The sequence below is a fragment of the Vipera ursinii genome, assembly GCF_947247035.1.
Source record: "Vipera ursinii genome assembly, chromosome: 2".
Taxonomy (NCBI): domain Eukaryota; kingdom Metazoa; phylum Chordata; class Lepidosauria; order Squamata; family Viperidae; genus Vipera; species Vipera ursinii.
Window position 1 is genome coordinate 187,387,085 of NC_139513.1, and position 20,052 is coordinate 187,407,136.

Below are 20,052 nucleotides of genomic sequence, written 5' to 3' on the forward strand. Positions count from 1 at the left end.
ATATTGAAGAACTCAGTCCAATCCTAAGATTCAAAATAGTAGCGGCCCGCGAAGTGGTTTCATGTGGCCCACGAAGCCATCCTGGAAACAGTAAGGGAACGGCCCCCGCTGTCTTGGCCCCGGCCCAGGCTGGCCAGGAGCCAATGTACAATTTCGTGGTGGTCATCTATGCTGAAATACATTCAGTCTTAGCTCCACAAGGCCATCTGGAAACAGCGAGGGACCGTCCCGTGCCGTGTCGGCACTGCCCCCTCGGCGCATACCAGGGAGGTATCACCCTTTGTGAGGAATGAAGAAATGCACCATTGCCTGGAAGTGGCCAGCACATGGCCCTGCCTACTTCGGGTAGGCTAGGGATTGGGCAACATTGTGCTTCTCTTCAGATTCATGCCACCCAGCTCATCCTCTCGGCACTGTGAGTAGAGCACCCCGCTACCTGCCAAAACTGGGCAGGCTAGGGGCTGGGCAGCAATGCGCAGGTAACATCGACTCTCACGCTGCTCATGGCATCCCCTCCCATAGAGCCCACCAAGCTGATATGTGAAGTAGGCGAGGGCCATGTGCTGGCCATTTCCAGGCAATGGTGCATTTCTTCATTCCTCACGAAAGATGACACTTCCCCAGTTGTGTTTCTTGTCTGTTTTTCTCCCTCCCCCATCTCAAATATTTTCCCCCCACTCTGTTCTTTGGAAGGAAGGAAGGAGAGGGAAGGTCTGAGGGAAGTCCTACCTTAGTCCTGCCCTGCTGCCCTTTCAACATCCCCTTGCCTCCTCCTCCTGGCCTATCCTGGGGGGTCTCCCTATTGCTAACGAAGCTTTGGATACAAAGCCAGGTCTCCTCACATGGAGAGGGAATGGGCCTCCCTCTTGATTTTGCCCTCGTACCCATCATGAGCAACCTGGCTAAGGAGAACAAGCACAGCAGCAGCCTTGAGGAGGTAAATGCAGCTGGGCACCCCCTTTGGGAAGTGGAGCTGGGCTTATGCCGTGGGTGCTTGAAGGCTGGGCTAGGCATTTGACCTCCGTGCCACTGTCCAGCCCCCGCCCCCATGGCCTGAGAGGAACAATGAGGCTCCTCCGGTGGACCATGCCTTGGCACTTCCCTGGTCCCATCTTCTTCTGCCAGAGACCCTCAGATCTGTCCCACTCCTGCCCAGGCCCCCATAGGCACCCTTGACACAAATGATGTAGAGCTGGCCACACCCACCCAGTAGACCACGCCCACCCTGGCCACACCCACCCGGCCCCCTGAGGGCAACCGCAATGCTGATGCGGCCCTCAATGAAATTGAGTTTGACACCCCTGGCCTAGAACCTGCATTTTGACTCACACCACGCAAGATATTGCTTGCCCCTACTGGAAGAGAAATATCCTGTGTGTGAATTCTTCTAAGAGTCAGTGTTATAGCTGGTATAATTAATGGATAGGAGGGAAAGGATACAGATGCTGCCTTTACCTTGCACACCTTGAATTTCACCTGATTCAAACATTTAAGTTTTCCCTCTTCATACCTCATTGTGCTATTTAAATGAAAAGTGAGACCTACAAAATCTCAAATTCGATACCCAGTAGTAACTGCATGTTCACTCTTTAATTATGCACTTCTGTATTATAATGTTGATTTAGGACTTTTGGATAATGGAGGACTCAGCATGAAAACATTGCCTAGAGAGGTTAAAGTTTACTTGGCCACAGCTGCATCAGCACCATACTGTGGTGAGTAACAGAAAATTGAAAACTTTCTTCGTAATATCAGAGGACAACAATTTAGAATTCAGAACCAAAGATACTGATAGCTTTCAAGTGTAAAATGAATACATAGTATGGATAATCTTGTTGATTTCGTAGTTAAAGTTCTGCTTTAAAGTTCCTTACTGAGATTGAATTATTTACATCTGTCTCTACTAGAAAAGATCTAAGTACCTAGAACAGAACAGAACAGAATAGAGCTGGAAGGAACCTTGAAGGTCTTCTAGTCCAGCCCCCTGTTCAAGCAAGAGAACCTATACCATTTCAGACAAGTGGCTGTCTAGTCTCATCTTTAAAACATCCAGTGATGGAGCATGCATGGTTTCTGAAGGCAAGCTATTCCACTTGTTAATTGTCCTCACTGTCAGGAAGTTTCTCCTTAATTCCAGGTTGCTTCTCTCTTTGTTCAGTTTCCAACCATTGTTTCTTGTCCTGCCCTCTGGTGCTCTGGAGAATAATGAGACCCCCTCTTCTTTGTGGCAGCCCCTCAAATATTGGAATACTGCTATCAGGTTACCCCTAGTCCTTCTTTTCTCTAGACTAGCCAAACCCAAATCCTGCAACCATTCTTCATATGTTTTAGTCTTTAATCATCTTAGTTGCTCTTCTCTGAACTTTTTCCAAAGTCTCAACATCTTTTTTGTAGTGTGGTGACCAAAATTAGTTGCAGTATTCCAGGTGTAGCCTTTCTAAGGTTTTATAAAGTGGTACTAATACTTCATGTGATTTTGATTCTATGCCTCTGTTAATACAACCCAGGATAGTATTAGCTTTTTTGGCTGCTACCGCACACTGCTGGCTCATATTCAAGAGATCAGGACTCCAAGGTCCCTCTCACAGTTACTGTTTTTTCAGCCAGGTCTCACCTAACCCGTACTTATACCTTTGGTTTTTCCTGCCTAAATGTAAATCTTTGCTTTTCTGCACATTAAAATTCATTTTGTTGGATAGGGCCAATTGTTCAAGTCTGTCAAGATCTTTGGGCATCCTGAGCTTGTCTTCTGGTGTGTTGGCTATTTCTGCCAACTTAGTGTCATCTGCAGATTTGATGAGTTCCCCTTCGACACTTATTTTCTCCTGGTCTGAGAATAACAACATACCATTGAGCTCAGGATTTTTCAAGAATGGGAAAAAGGAGAAAGAGACAGCATGTATATTTGGCAGCACAGAGTTCTTCCAAGCCACTGAAACAGCAGAAAATGGAAGATTTTGCTGCAAATAGACAGTCTGCTCCAGTAAGTAACTCATCTGTATGTGACTCATTGGAATGGGATTTACAAACTGTACTTGAAAGCAAACAGCATATAGAACTTTCTGTTCACTCACAGAAAATATCTCCCCCCTCCCTTGGAACTCAGCACCTGCTTTCCATGCACAGGATGGGGTAATAACAAATTTAGAAAGGGAGAATGGAATTGATCTCCTTTCCAGACGATGTTTGCCTACAGTTCAAACCATAAATTCAATCTACGAATTTTTATCAACTGTCACAAATAAGGTTGACTGCTTGAAAGAGTCTTTTGCAAAGTTTATTACAAGTCACCCAAACGTTGCAGAAGGACCCAGGAGGACACCTAACGATAGACATGGGATGACTAATACAGAAATGGAAACTAGAACAGGCCCTTCTCTCCCTGCTAAAAACATGAGAGGAAAGAATATCTACAAAGAAAACAGCACTGAATCAGATAGCTCAAGAGGTGACCATTATAACTTCAGTTTGCAGACCAACCACATTACCTTGCAAATTTACAACAACAGAAGGCATAGAGCACACTGGAGTGATAGAAAAGCTGTTAGGCTGTCTCTGAGCCAGCTGCTCCACTGCGAGTACACTCTGATAGATTTACTACATGCAGAATGGTTGCCAGCAAGAAGACAATGTATGGAAATTTTGTTATCTTTCAAGCAGTCCATATTCCTTCAATGCTTTTTAGAATGAAGCCCTACCTGAGCAGTTTTTCAATATTTCCAATACATGTCTTCTGCTCAGAGAATGTGTGCCCACTCCTGGATCCGTCTCTCCATGAGGGAATTATTGCTTTACATTCAAGCAGCAACAGACCTCATACTGATAAGCTTGAAGCAGCGGCAGCTGAATCGACCTTGAGAAAGCAGAGAAGTGATCCACAAACTGAGTTACCCACAGCTACTGAATCTGCTGAGGATGTGCCAGAAGAAATGTTGATAGACTTTATTGGTGTATTGCCAGAACCTGAGCAAGCTAATAATACTCAGAGACTGGACGATTTAAAAGAAGCATTGACAACAACTCAATCTACAGCAAAGCCTCTATTTAATTTGGCTTCACCAAATGCTCAGACTTGTGGCAATATAGTTATCCAATCACCTACCATTTCCTCAATAGTAAAAAAAAGTATGGTTACTCAGGCTGACAGTGGGGTAACTGTACTGACTTACTCAGACCCTGATAAACAGCAAAAAAAACCAAACTATTCCAGCATTCAGCACCCTCTAGGTGTGCAGACTCTAAGGATACAATCCATCTTCCAACTTCACTTGAGTCAAAAGTGCCTTTAATATTCCCTAACAAGATGAACCTCCAACTGCACCCCCCCCCAAAATGGACATGAATCTACATGAGCTCTAGATGGGGATTCTGCTGAGAAAGGTGAAGACTCTCTGCTCCAGCTATCTGATGGCAACCAGAGGCAGAGACAGAGTCAAGCTTCCTTCCCCCACATAAATGGTGGGGCTAAATTTGCTGTTATGGATGATGTCCCCTTAGTCTTGCAAAACTTGCCTAATTCTTGGTTAAATGCATCAAATAACAATTATTATAACTATCTTCCAACAAGTGCCCCTATGGAGAACTTGAACTGACTATACGAAGGCCAGTGCAAGAAAAGCACTTTAAACATCATGTAATGGAATGTAGCCGGGTGGTATCGATTTAGAGGCCTTAATTACTCTGATCCTCTGATAGATAAGGATATTATATTGGTGCAAAAGACCTGGACTGTTGATGATCTCCTTCTTAATGGCTATCATTTATATAAGCTAGAAGCAAGGCCAGGCAGAGTCACAGGGAGACTGAAAGGAGGGCTGGGTATATTTATTTTTACTAACTTGAGAACAGAGCCCACACTTATTACCCTTTTAAAACATACAGCTATGGCCCTTCTTCTCAGGTTGGACTTGGTCCTGCTTTTAATAATTAATGTTTATTTCCCTCCTTCACTAAGAAAAGCTGAAACCACTGCTGTATGGCTGGAGTTGGAACACTATGTTAATAAACAACTTATGGAACACCCAAATACCAGGGTCCTACTAGGGGGAGATTTTAATGCTAGATTGGGACCAGATGAGTATACATTATTTATGAAATATAATCAGTATCCACCATTGGAGGTTCCTATACAAACCAGCACTTCCTTCATACAACTCTCTAAAGACATTAGAGCTAATTATGCTGGCCTCTGTCTTGCAAAGTTGGTGAATAAATGTAATCTTTTCATATCTTATGGCTCATGGGCTGGCGACTATCCTGGCGAGTTTACATTTATGACAGGGACCAAAACTAGCACCATTGATTGTATCTTAACTTCTATAGACTTACTACATTATATAGAAAATTTTGAAGTCCTGCCTTACCTAGAAAGTGATCATCTGCCACTGTGTATACACATGAAGCCCTTTATCTGGCAGATACCCTCCAAAGACTGTTTTGTCCCTGCAATCACTACACTAGACCTAACAAGATGTCAGGTCAAATGGACCCAACAACTTGATCAGAAGGTGAGGAGAGCCCTAACAGAGGATAATTTTTAAAAAAAATCTGTGCAGCCTTTATATCAGCCAACCCGACTCAAAACTTATTAGAACTATATAAAAGCTTAGTTTATGAGCTACAACCATTACTAGCACATGACCAAAATTTCTCAGTTAAGAGGCTCTGCATTGCCTCCAAACGATGGTTTGATAAAGATTGTGTAGAAGCCAAGAAAGCTCTTACCTTGGCATACAAGGAGTACAAAAGCAAGAGTGGATGTGGCAATAAAGCAATTCTTAAACAGTTACTGACACTCAAAAAACAATTTAAGCAATTGATTGCACTCAAGAAGAGACAAGACACAAGGTCTTCCTGGGAACAGCTCATTGTGGCAGCAAACCAAAAGAACTCTTCTTTATTCCCACGTCTAATAGCTTGCCAATCTGAAAGAATCTATACCCCAATAAACTGCCATATATCTCCTATAACTTGGGAACTTCACTTTTGGAGAATGTATGAAGACCCCTCCTGTGAGAGTACAATGTATACAATGAAGGATTTACCTGAATGACCTCCGGTTTCAGACTCTGAAATTAAATCCCTCATTGGCCAACTCGTGATCGAGAAGTTTCCAGGAGCAGACTTCATTTCGGCTGAATTACTAAAGAACAAAATGGAATGGCAGTGCTATTCACCTATATTGACTCCACTGGCCATGGCCCAGAGGATTGGAGCTTGGCAATTGTGGTCCCAACTTATAAAAAGGGAAAGAGACACAACCCTGCCAATTACAGACCAATATGTCTGCTAAATATAATCAGCAAACTCTACGCCAAACACCTCCAAGATAAATTAAAGGAGTGGCTGGATCTTGAGAACTTGATTGCTGAAAAACAAACCAGGTTTAGAGAAGGGAGAGGCACCATAGATCAGTGTTTAGTTCTTCATCATTTGATTGAAAAATATGTATCAAATAGACCTGTATCATTATACGCCGCCTTTATAGATCTCAAGGCAACTTTTGATACGGTTACAAGGACTAACCTATGGGAGAAGCTGGAAGCTGCTTCAATTGATCACAGGCTTCTCCATTTGTTACATGCCTTATATACTAAAACATCCCTCAAGGTGAGGTGCAATATGCAAGGGTTCCTCTCAAGGTCAGTCGAAACTCAAAAGGGGGTTAAACAGGGGTGCATTTTGGCCCTCTTGCTTTTTAATTTTTATATAAATAACATGGTGAAATGGTTAAATAAGCCAAATTACTACCCCAAAAAAATAGGTGATTGAAGCATTGCTCTGCTGCTTTATGCAGATGATGCTGTGATCCTCTCCAGGACTCCAGTTGGTTTTCAAAGAGCCTTGCGAGCCTTCGTCCAGTATTACAATTACAATAAACTGGACATAAATTATGAGAAAACAAAGTTTATGGCTTTTGTAAAAAGGCCAAAACTATACTCATGGTATTTAAATAGCTATAAAATAGGGCAGGTAACCACCTTTAAGTACCTAGGGTTGGTCATCCATGCCACTGGTTCACAAAAAGCACATGGAGAATATGCAGCTGCTTCTGGCCAATGATCAGCGAACACCATCCTTAAATTTTTCTGCACAAAAGGAGGACATTCTGTTCCAGTCACAATTAAGCTCTTTTAGCCAAGTCACTAGCACAGCTTTTCTAAGACAGCGCTTTTCAACCGGTGGTACACATACCACCAGTGGTACATTGGCACCAGCAGGTGGTACGGGACCATCCTAGAAAAGTGATAGTGGGGGGAAGGGGAATGAACTTAACCGGTGGCAGCATTGCACAAGCCTGAGCGAGAGGCTGGAGGTGCAGGGCTGTCAGGGCTCAGCAGAAGCACCAGGATCAGTGCCAGGTTCCAGCTCTTTCCTTTGTGGGGAAGGGGGCAGGAGGGGGGATGAGACTTCCACGTTTCTCCAATCTGAGGCAAAGCAAAGCAATAGGGGGGGAAACTGCCTGGAAGTTGCCAATCGCCTGGCTGACAGTGGTGAGCTTGGCTGCACTGCGCTGGAAGCGCAAGGCAGAGGCACCCCTGAAAATGGACTAGAGGGAAAGCAGATCAGAAGGGAAATCTGAAACCACCCCCCAAAAAACCCCACTCTCCACACAGCCTTTTCCCATCCTTTCTGAGTGTGAGGATTTGATCCCCTGAGAAGCCATTGCTGCTGCCGCCTAGCCATCTGCTGAAGGAGCTTGGGAGGAGCAGAGCCCCAGGACCTTCGCGGCCTTGGGCTGCCTGGATTTGGGAATGCCTTGTGCAGCACAGAAACCTCTTCCCTGGGCCTTGCAGTGGCTCTTCCTGGCCTCCCTGATGGTCCCCTGTGACGGGCGAGGGGGGCAGTGAGAGAAGAGGGGCACCGCCTGCTACAGGGGCTTCGACCTGTACTTTATTTTGGACAAGTAAGTGGCCAGGCATTGCAGCAGCTATGCAGGATGAGGCTGGGCTGCACAGGGTGCTTCGTTTCGGGAAGGAGTGTAGTAGCCCTGGTATTTTTCAAACCTCCACAGCAGTTTTTTGCCTTTGCTTTGGGTGCCTAATTTGGACAAAAAACACCTGGTGGGTGCCGTGTTCCTCTTTACTCCAGAGAAGGTAGAAGGAAAAAGTCTGGCTCCTTTGCTGGTTTCTCTTTTTGCAGCATTGCTTTCTTTGGGAAAAGTTTAGCAAAGAGTAGCTATCAGCTTTGGCCTGTTTGGTTAGACTTACAAATGCCTGTTTCCAAAGCCTTAGTAAATCCCTCACTCGGCTTCCCTCATGGGATGTAATTCCCATGGAGCAACCATTTAAGACAGGGATGGGGAACCTTGGCTCTTTTATGATTGTGGACTTCAACTCCCAGAATTCCTGAGCCAACCATGCTGAGGGGAAAGGGAGAGGTTTCCAAGCTGAGCCATGCTAGCTCAGGAATTTTGGGAGTTGAAGTCCACAAGTCATAAAAGAGCCAAGGTTCTCCACCCCTGGTTTAAGATCTCTGAACTCCAGAGTCAATTCGAAACTTGCTCCATGGCAGAAAATATGTTGTTGTCATGTGTCTTTTTAATTTTATTTTTAGCCTATTTTTCCCCTTAAGTCTCAGTCACTCACTGTTCCTTTGTTCTCCATTAATGAAATGCACATTCTCTCTTTTTCTATTTTTGCTGCTTTTTCTGCAGTTGCAGGAATTGTATCCAGGGAGGAAATAAAATGCTTGCTCATGTTATTTGTCCTACAACTGACATGTTGTGTTTGTGTAAGAGATTTGGGGCTGTATTCTTAAATATTGGCCAGATGCATCGAAGAATGAAGCTGCCAGAGAGCCTTAATAATGCCTGACATTTAAAAACAAAACAAAACAAAAGTTTCCAAAGAGCCACATTTTGCATAGGCTGTGAAAAGATGATTTGGGTGACAGCCCTGACAGCCCTACGGAAGGAAGGAAGGAAGGAAGGAAGGAAGGAAGGAAGGAAGGAAGGAAGGAAGGAAGGAAGGAAGGAAGGAAGGAAGGCACACACCCCCCCGATGGTAACCACAATGCTAATGGAGCCCTCAATGAAATTGGGTTTTGGTTTGACCATTAACTTTGCTTGTCAGAAAGTTGCAAAAGAGGATCACATGACCCTGGGGTACTGTGACCGTCATAAATATGAATCAGTTTCCAAGTATCCTAATGTAAATTACATGACCCTGGGGATGCTGAAATGGTCATAAGTGTGAAAAATGGTCATAAGTCACTTTTTACAGTGCTGTTGTAACTTCAAACAGTCACTAAGCAAACTGTTGTAAGTCAAGGACTACCTGTACTTTATCACTTTTTTCCTTTTTTTTTCAAGTTTTTGACACCTTGCTAGGCAACTGGTGGTACTTGGATACTGCCATATCCTAAAAGTGGTACAATGAGTGAAAAGGTTGAAAAGCCTTACTCCACAGGACCTTGCTCAGACCCTCAGCTTCATGTTTCACACCATTGGAAAGAGTTCAATCCAAATTTATTAGAACAATTCTCCAGATGCCACGTTGTGTCTTAAATGCACTTCTGCACCTGGAGACAGGATTGATAAAAGCTGAAGCAAGGATCTGTATAGCTTCCTTAAATATCTGGCTAAGACCTAATTTCTCTCTGCAAGGCCTTGCTCCATTAATACTTCAAGACAAATTCTCCTCTGCATGGATCAAGGCAGTCAACCTTGCCAAACTAGTCTTCTCTTCAGCCTCAATACTCAAATAGGACTATGACCAAGTAAAACAAAACTTCCAACAAAGGGTAGAGGACATCAAGAGGCAAGCGGACTTAGGTAAAGCTCTATCTGTTTCTGGCTCCAGACTCTATTAGATATGTTGTTACTCTTGCTGGTTATCTTAGCCAGCTGGAGTTAGTAAACCACCGGAAAGCATTTTCTCTCACACGGTGCCATGCATTTCCATCGGCTGTCCTGTACGGCAAGTATAAAAAGACACCACTGACTGAAAGACTCTGCTCCTGTGACTCAGGAGAGATGGAGACCATTGGACACATACTCCTTCGATGTTCCTTCTATAGAGTTATTTGGAAAAACCGTATCCTCTCAATAATCAATAGGTATCCTGGTTGTTCAGAAAGTATTTATCTCCAGTGGCTGCTTAAGGACGAGCAGGCAGTGATCAAGGTGCAGGGGGGCAGATTCTGCACAGCAGCACTAGGGATTCACCAGAAACATAAATAAATATTTTTAGATCTTTTACAATTAATTTTATTATGTGTTTTTATTCATCATTAGACCATACTCAATGTATTTTTATTGTCAGGTCAGCATGATTCAGTTTCTCTGAAGGTAGCTAGGTTTTGTTATACTGTCCGTAAAATTAGGCAGACTTTAGTTACCCATTGATTACATCATTAATTGTAATATATTGCTATGCCTTCTTGTGTTCAGTTCTGTTTAGCTTTGTTTTATTTGAACTTTTAATTTTTTGTGTTGGCCCATGGCTGTAATAATAAACATCAATAAAGGACAATAAAGAGTTCCCCTTCTATTCCCTCATCTAAGTTATTTATGAAGATATTGAAGAATACTGGGGTAAGATGGAACATTGTGGTACCCCACTGCTTACTTCCCTCCATGTAGATGTAGTACCATTAAGGACTACTTTTTGAATACAGTTTGTCAGCCAGCTACAATTCATCTGGTGGTGAAATCTATTCTACATTTTTCTAGCTTACCAAGAAGTAGGTTGTGGTCTACTTTGTTGAATGCCTCACTGAAATCCAAGTATACTATGTCCACAGCATTTTGCTGGTCTACTAATTCAGTCACTTTATCAAAGAATGAAATAAGATTGGCTTGACATTGTTAAGTCGTGGGCTCTTGGGTGCAGGAAGGAAGACACGAGGCTGAGTACAAGATAACACATACTTTATTCTTGCTAGAACTGTACTGGAACTTGGGCTGCAATCAGCTACAATATATAGTCTAGCCCCTAGGTGGCAGCCAATAGGTTTGAACCCACTCTTGCTGCCTGGGGCTAACCAATTGCAGGACCAGAAACAGCTAGTCTGTGTTGCTGGAGAGCTGTTAGCTGCTCCAGCAACGCACGTGGTGTAACACCACAAGCCCAATACATAACACCCCTCCCCCCTTAGTTCAGACTATGACAACCGCAATTTAGTCTTGACAGCTGTCAAGACTTATTAATCAACTCACATACAACTGTAGTGATAATAATAAAAATAATAAAATAATTAATAATAATAAATTCACTGTGCTACAATGAGATTAAACAACGTCTAATGAAAAGGCTTACATTGCAGTAATGGCAGTTTCACAATGCACAAGTTTCTGTAGTTAGTGGTACAGGTTTTACAACACTATACATCACTTTATTTTTACAATGTAATCTGTGAGGTACGCAGGAGGCTTGTGTGGCCTAGAGGAACATCTTGGAGTTCCCATCACTTTGTGGTCTATCAGCTTACCCAGTGGGCTGGGTAGACCTATGTCCTTTTGTGCTCCAGTGTCAAGGGGAATCGAAACGCTCTGGCTGGCCTCACCAGGTCGTCCCACCCGAGAGTCAGTCTGTTCTGCAGAGTAGGCACAGCAGTTGCTGAGGTTCAGCTGGCTCGCCTGGTCAGGGGTTCCATGTTGCACTCCCGTGCTCCCTGGTTCTTCCTCAGATTCCACCTCCGCTGAGAAGGAAAAACCCTGGTGGTTCCAGTGAGGGCTGGCTTGGCTGCAAGTTTGAGGACCTTGGGAGGGACTTATGATGCAGTCCTCACTTAGTGGCCATCCTGGAAACCTTTTCCTGAGTTGATCAATATGTCTTCTGATAACTCGCCCTCCCTCCAACCCCACTTCATAAGATAGGGGTCCGGATGCCTTGGTTATTTGACCAGGAACCCATAAATTCCCTTGACCATAGTTCCTGGCACAAACCCAATCGCCCATGTGCAGCCCCCTCGGAGGCGTTGATTGAGAGGCTTCTGCTGCCACTCTGTCTGGATGCAACCTGTCCAGTTTAGTAATTAAACGCCTCCCCCAATGTAGTTCTGCAGGACTTTTACCTGTGGCCGTGCAGGTTGTAGAATGCTGGCAGAGTAAAAAAATCTGCCAATCTGTGATGCCAGTCACCTGTGACAATGCGCTTGAGTGCCTCCTTCATTGTCCTCACCATGCGTTCAGCTTGACCATTAGAAGATGGATGAAAGGGTGCAGACGTTGCATGTCTGATGAGATTAGCTCTAAGGAAAGCCTGAAATTCAGCAGCAGTGAATTGGGCCCCATTGTCAGAAACTAAGACATCTGGCAACCCATGTGTTGCAAAGAGTTTTCTCAGCACCTGGATGGTCCTAGCAGTAGTCATGTTAGGAACTGGAATTACTTCCAGCCATTTTGAGTGGCTATCCACTACTATCAGGAAAAGCTGCCCCTGAAAAGGCCCAGCGTAGTCTATGTGAATCCTAGACCAGAGAGTGTGCGTTTCCTGCCACCTGTGAACTGGGGCCTGTGGCATTTCAGGCCTCGATTGCTGGTATGTATAACAACCATGGACTTGACCCTCAATGGCCTTATCAAGGCCAGGCCACCAAAGGTAGCTTCTAGCTAAGGCTTTCATTCTAACAATGCCTGGATGACCTTCATGTAAAGAATGTAAGACCCTGTCTCTTAGAAAAGTGGGAATTATGACTCTGTCCCCTCATAAAATGCACCCTTTATTTGCAGACAACTCATGTCTCCTGACAAAAAAACTTTGAAACTCAGAGCCTGGACTTTTTTCCAACCAGCCCGTGTATACCCATGACAACACTCTACTAGGTATTTTATATGTGGCAGTTTCAGCAGCAATGTCCCCTGCATGGAGGGGAAACTCAGGTATGTCCTGTATGGACAGTATTCTAGCAGCAGGAGCTGGATCTGGATCCCTTAGTGGCAGTGGTAGTCTGCTGAGGCCATCAGCATGGCCCATTTCCTTCCTTGGTTTGTGAATTACGGTAGTTTAAAATTATATGCAGACAGAAAAATAGACCATCTCAACTTTCTTGGAGATAGTATGTGGGGGGTTTGTTTGTCTGTTGTGAACAGTCCCAACAGAGGTTTGTGGCCAGTGTAGACAGTGAAATCCCTGCCATATAAGTAATCATGAAAATTTTCAATTCCAGCAACTATGGCCAGGGCCTCTGTCAATCTGGGCATAGTTGTGCTCAGCAGAGGACAAAGTTCTTGAGTAAAATGCTATAGGAACCTGTTTCCCATTTTTCTCTAAGTGGCTTAAGACTGACCCCACCCCATAAGGAGATGCATCACATGCAAGACATACAGGTTTAGACTCACAGATTGGCAGATTTTCTACTTTGCCAGCATTCTATGCCCTGCACTGCTACAGGCAAAAGTCCTGCAGAACTGCATTGGGGGCGGCATCTGATCACTAAACTGGACAGGTTGCATCCAGATAGAGTGGCAGCAGAAGCCTCTCAACCAAAACCCCCAAGGGGGCTGCAAATGGGCAATTGGGTTTGGGCCAGAAACTATGGACATGGGAATCTGTGGGTTCCTGGTAAAATTACCAAATCATCTGGGTCCCTGTCTTATGAAGTGGGGCTGGAGGGAGGGCGAGTTGTCAGACGCCACATTGATCAACTCAGAAAACGGTTTCCAGAATGGCTACTAAGTGAGGACTGCATCATGAGTTCCTCCCAAGGTCCCCAAACTTGCAGTCAAGGACATGGACCCTCAAGACTCTTCCTTCATAACCAATGAGGAACTGGGCATAGTAGAGGGGAGTCCAGAAATGCAACATGGATCCCCTGAAGGAGCAAGCCATCCAGACTTCAACAACCGCTGTGCCTACTCTGCTGATCAGTCTGACTCTGGGGTGGGCCAACCTGGAGAGACCAGCCAGAGAGCATCTAATTCCTTTGACTCAGGTGCATCAAAGGACAATGGTCTACCTGGCCCGATGGGTAAGCTGGTAGACCACAAAGTGACTGGAACTCCGTGGCGTTCCACAAGGGCACGCAAGCCTCCTTCTTATCTTGCTGATTACGTTGTAAAATAAAGAACTATAACGTTGTCTGTACTCACTCGTTGCTGTACTGAAAACTGGAGTTATGATGTTAACTGTCTAGTGTGCTGTCAATGAAAGCTTATTCATTCAGATGCTATAATGTTAACCCTTGTAACTTGTATTGTTTTTTTATTTAAGGTTGCTATGATGTTAAGTCTTGTTAATTGTATTAAGGCCAACTATTGCTTTGATGTTGTCTGATCTAAGAGGTGAGGGGTGTTATGTATTGAGCTCAATTGTAATACCACGTGGTTAGCTGGAGCAGCTAACGGCTCTCCAGCAAACCAGACTCCAGGTCTCGAGTGCTGCTATTGGCTGTCCCTAGGTGGCAATGGTTGCTTTAAACCTATTGGCTGCCACCTAGGGGCTAGGCTATAAATGGCTGCTAGTTGCAGCCCAATTCCCAGTTCAGATCCTGCAAGCAATAAACCATGAGCTTTGTTGAACTCACTTGCCTTGTCTCCTTTCCTGTGCGAAGAACCCGCTACACAATATTACTTTTTTAGGGAGATTTGATGATGTCTCTTTTCTAGGTGTCTGCATGTTTTCTTTGAGGGGGAGGTTGTGGGTCTGCATATTTTCATCTGGGGGAGAAATAAATTGCTCAGTTTTAATGGAGCTGCTTCTAGATGGGTTAGATTGGGCAGTAGGGGTTTAATAGATGCATGCTGCTTCTTTCTTTGATTATTGTGTTTTCTTCTATGTGTGACATACCTTCATTTGTCTTCCTCTAAGGGTTTATCCACAGGGTCATTATTTGGTTTGATTTTGGTAAAGCTTTCTTGCGTAGGTTGGAGTTTGGCTAGAGTTGCCTCTTGATCCTTTACTTTTTCTTCTAGTCATTATATAGTTTACATTTAATATATGTATAATTTGGGTGTTCTTTGGGCATAAGCACATACATGGAACATATACTGCACACCACAATAGTATCAGTCACCTCTTCCGTGAGTTTATTTCTTTTTGCTGGTTCTTTTAAGGATTATAAAATGTAAAAGTGGGATCTTTTATCTCAGTATATATTGAGATAACACTAATAGGTTCAAATGAGGAACAGAGGCAAGACTAGATCTGGGAGAAAAACTAGTATTTCATTTAGGATGATAAAAATTGTTAATGGTCTGGCTGGATTCATTGTCTTTGAGATATAAGGAGAACAAAAGGAGTCAAATCTTTTTCCTATCTTCAAAAACAAAACAAAACAAAACAGGATCTGGATGACCAGAGACCAGTAACTCTGCCATTGATACCTGAGAAGCTTATAACATTTTAATTGACTATTTGTGGTGTATCACTCAACAGCTCACAGACAATATATGTTTATTGTACTACAAACCAATTATTAATTGATTTTAAAGGATCTGACTGATGAGGGAGAGGATACTCTTGGATGAGTTTACAAAGAACCTAGCAACAATTTTCTTTTTAATAATGGAGGCTCATTATGTTTAGTGCTTCCTGCCAAGAATGTGTTTTCTCTGTTGCTTAGTACACCATACACTTGTGAAATTCCACTTGCAGCAGAGGAGAGCTTCAGATACCAATATTGAGATAACGTTTCTCACGAGCAACTCCTCAGCTAGCACCAGCTTCATCATGTGAGTAATAATGGACAGTTCCAATGTCCTTTTTTGTTCCTTTCAATCTGCACAATTCTCCTAATCCTAACTAGCCAAAATGAGCTGTCAGACTTGCTGAATCTGTTCTGTGTCAAATCTACCTACCTCCTGGCTCCAAATATGTGGTGCATGTTTGCTTGTTTTAAGCTTCTCTTGGATTCAGTGTATCAGTGGATTCAGATAATAGAAAACTATCCCAGCCTGGCTTCAGTTGGCACTAGCATTGTGAATATCTACCCAGACTGACTAAAATTTGGACGTGGTATAACATGTTTGTTCTCTTAGCCCACTCTCATCACATATTTTATTTTTCACAGCATATATTGGCAGATCTTTTTTTCAGAAAAAAATAATCTTAGTTAGTAGAAATGATTTCTGGAGCACAACCTAACAAAGAGGTCCCCAACTTTTTGGACACCAGAGACTGGTTCAGTGGAGAGAGTTTTTCCATGGACCGGAGGGTGTGTGCTTTTGTGTACTGCCCTGCATCTTGCGGATGGGGCTTTGCTTATTTGAGCAGCCCGGTTGCTGGCATGCTGCAGCCTGGTACTGGTCCACAGACCGGGGGTTGGGGACCCCTGCCCTAACACCACCGACTAACACTTATTTAATTAGGATTGTGCCTTGGATTTCCACATAATAATATAATAACAATAAAACCAGATACATTTGTATTCGAAACATATAGATTTGCGGTGTTAGTCTATGAAAACGTGAGCAACTGTGCAATTGTAGAATTTTCTGTAATGTTTAACTAAATGTTCAAAATAAGGGTTTACTGAAATCTCAGAAAGCCATGACTTTGATTGCTTGTGTAAGTAGTGGAGCCCCATCAACTTTCTTTACCATCAGCTTCTTAACTGTGCATCTAAATGAATAACCAAGAAAATGCTAAGTGCAATTATATATATGCATTATGTGCACACTGACAATGTTGAATTTATAGCCCAGAGAGAGTTAGCGAGATGCTGCCAGATGTTGAAGCAAAGCAAAGCAAACTGCAGTTATTTGGGAATGCTGGTTTTTGCTTTTCCTTCAATGCTTGATTCTTCCCAATGTGATTTTCTCTCCTCTTGCACTTCAGCTATTATGTACAAAATAAAGGTGCTGCAGAGCACATAGAATTTCCTTTGGATCTTCATGGAAAATGGCCTGGATTGCTTTAAGAGTGATTCGGTGCTCACTCTGCAGCTTAACTACAATGCATTTATGTTTCTACAAAAAGTCAATAAAATTTTGGTTCCTCTTCTCACACTTTATATTCTATTGGGCTTCATAGACCCAAACAGCAAATGCTGGGCAAAGGCTTGCTGATTCATTCTGCTCCACTATGCCAGATAGAAAGTGTGATGTTGCAGCACCATCACAAGTTCTGGAAAAGGAAGAAAGATGAGCCACCTATTGTTGGGCACTTTTGTACGGCACCTCTACCTGTGGATAAAAAGTAAGCAAGAAATACTGTTTTTCCCTTAGCAAGAAAAGTATTGAAAGATTCTTTGTCTGAATTTAAATTTATTTGGGGATTCTGCACAAAGTTAATTAAGATGCATTTGAAGAACTTAGTCTATATGGTATATTTATTTTAAAATACATGAGTTTGGAAGTCTTTGTTTGCTTTTAGCTTAAACAGACTCAGAGGCAGCCTCAAGAAGCACCATTTCCATTGCTTAATCCCTCTTTTTTGAAAGCCATAGCAAAATAATTTTGCTTGTAAATTGGCATATTTGCTTGATATGACCTCAATCTTGTCCCATCACCGTAACTATTGCCAAGAGGTAGCATTCGTATTTGTGGTATGCAGGGGAAGTTAAGAAAAGGGATTAGGGATTTCCTTGGTTTCCTTTCCACCCATGAAACGTCACCAGCCAGAATTAAAATATCAACCACTTGCTCTCCTTAACATGTTTTGACAGCTGACAAAGGTTGCTAAAACAAACTAGAACAGGTGAAACTGTCGTAATTTAAGGTTTTTCAAGTATGAATAGTGAATGAGATTAAATCAGTTTCAATACAACAGGAACCAAACTTAAAATTAAGGATAACACAAATTGACCCATCTCCATTTCTTCATATTACTACTGGTAATGTTGGTTGCAACCAGGGCTTTTTTTGTCATAGAACGCCCAGAACGGAGTTCTTTTTTGGATGAAACCTTGTAGGGTAGGCAAGGCTGGTTGTATGACGTGTGTGAATTCCAGCACCTTTTTTTTTTTTTACAAAAAAAGCACTGGTTGCAACTGTCATCCTTTCTTTGAGTAATTGCAAAAGCAGTTTAGAAAATGAAAGTTGATCAAGGAGCTAATACATTCCAGGAGCTATTTGTTGTTTCTTTTTCCCAGTGTAGCCTTATCTCCATACCTTTTATTTTTCTTGATGTGCCTTTTCCATTGCCTGCTGAAATTCTGAGAAGTTGCTGTTTAAAGAGACAATATAGCCTAACATGTCATGTTAGATCAACATGTCCTTTTACAAGAGAAAAATAAAGAGTGGCATTTGGGAGAGAAATAGATTGGAAGAACTAAGTACATAAGAACTTAGCCCAGGTGCTTAGTCCAGGTGCTTAATGCATCTATTTTGCATATTGCCAAAAACTCCAAATTTATCCTAATCATATGCCCCTTGGTGGCCAAGAGCTGCTGCTTGCAAGCAGAAGGTTGCTGACCTCTTTTATAGAAGATAACACATCTTAGCAAAGATAGCCCAGGACTGAAAACCTACCACTACCACCACCATCACAAAAAAGTGTTCTGACAAAACAAATTATTAAAAATAATGTCACAGAGCAGAAAGGTATCTGCTATTAATTCAGAAAGGCGGGATGAAGAACTGCAATTATAGTTCTTATTTTAAATTATTATTGTTGCATGGCAATTTACCAAAAATGCATTACAAGCTTAGTAGTATCTTTTAACTTTATTCTGTTCTTTCTTCAGTGAGAAGATGATGTGCTTGCCACAAGTGATGACTATTACAAACCATAACCCCCTTCTCCAGAACCTCAACATTCAGTGTGATTAGCACAGTTTTCCCTTGTGGACACAGAGATTTTAACAGGTAGACAGTTAACTTAGAACAGGGCTTTTCAACCAGAAGCACCAGGATCAGCACTTCTTTGGGGCTGTCAGGGCTCAGTGGAAGCACCAGGATCATTGCCAGGCTCTAGCTGGAGCTCAGCACTGATCCTGGCACTTCTGCTGAGCCCAGAAGAAGTGCCGATCAGCTGGAATGTTGCAGCATCTCCAGGGTCTTGTGATTTACATTCAGATGCTTGGCAACTGATTCATATTTATGATGGTCACAGTGTCCCAGGGTCATGTGAAGTGACCAAAACCTGCTGCAACCACCCAGCAGAGGTGGGTGGAATAAAAACCAAACACCCACCCCACCCTACCCCATCCCCGCTGCCAATCCTCAACAGAAATGCTCACAACAATGAAAACCTCAGAGAGGAGGAAGAGTACCGCCGGGCGGGCAGGCAGCTGTCTTGATCAGCTGTGGCTTGGGGGGCACTTTTTTCAGTGCCATTGTAACTTCGAACAGTCACTAAGTGAACTGTTGTAAATCAAAGACTACCTGTACTTCATCACTTTTTTCCTCTTTTTTTTGGTCAAGTTTTTGACACCTTGCTAGGCGACTGGCGGTACACAGATGTTGCCATATCCTAAAAGGGGTACAATGGGTGAAAAGGTTGAAAGCCCTGACTTAGAAGGTATTTTAAAATCAAATGTGTGACGTTAATTTTTTGAATATGTGTTTTCTGTCACAGAATACTTGTTTCACTTCAACTATTAATAATTTAAGCCTGTTTTAGTAAAAATTAAATAGTTTTACAACTATGAAGAAAATAAATGCAATGTACATAAAATGGAACAGCACCTAATTGAACAGGACCTATTACTAATAAATCTGGAGTGAAAATGTGTACATGGCACTGTGCGTGGTGCTAATTGTTTGAAGTGTTCCCTACATCATACTGTTCACTGTAAATGTAGTTCTCCATTTAGAAGGAAACAAATGGCATGTTTTTAAGAGTGGAAGGCCATTATCAAGGAAGAGGGCATTTCATGAATTTCTCTTCTAATGTTCATTAGCACATTCAATTCAATTTTCTGATCCACTAGATCAGTGGTGTTAAACTGCCAGCTCGCGGGCTGGTTGCATCATGTGGAGGCCGCACCCACCCCAGCTCCGGCAATGTGAAAAAAACCATGATACGTCGCAACATGTGATGTGACACGGTGTGTTTGACACCTGTGCATTAGATGAAGACTTTACTCAATACAGCAGAAACTTTTTCCTTCATATCCAACTAGTATTTTGCAGTAAATGGAAGTAAAATTCTACCCCTTAATCTAAAATCTTTGCTCAAGACAACTGGCATGTTGAAAATATAAAGATTTTCTATGTCATATAAC

The 20,052-nt window shown here is 42.8% G+C and overlaps 1 protein-coding gene across 1 annotated transcript in view; it reads left to right on the forward strand.

The window, feature by feature from the left end:
• Positions 1-18,767, forward strand: part of PLA1A (phospholipase A1 member A) — a gene marked incomplete at its 5' end in the record, with an annotated part of 51,387 nt that extends 32,620 nt beyond the window's left edge. Inside the window, 4 exons of the mRNA XM_083350971.1 lie at positions 1,626-1,715; positions 15,508-15,616; positions 16,917-17,081; positions 18,571-18,767. Of these exons, the coding sequence (XP_083207097.1) occupies positions 1,626-1,715; positions 15,508-15,616; positions 16,917-17,081; positions 18,571-18,655 (449 nt within the window). The 3' untranslated portion in view covers positions 18,656-18,767. The remainder of the gene's footprint in view (positions 1-1,625; positions 1,716-15,507; positions 15,617-16,916; positions 17,082-18,570) is intronic.
• Positions 18,768-20,052: the final 1,285 nt, after the last annotated feature.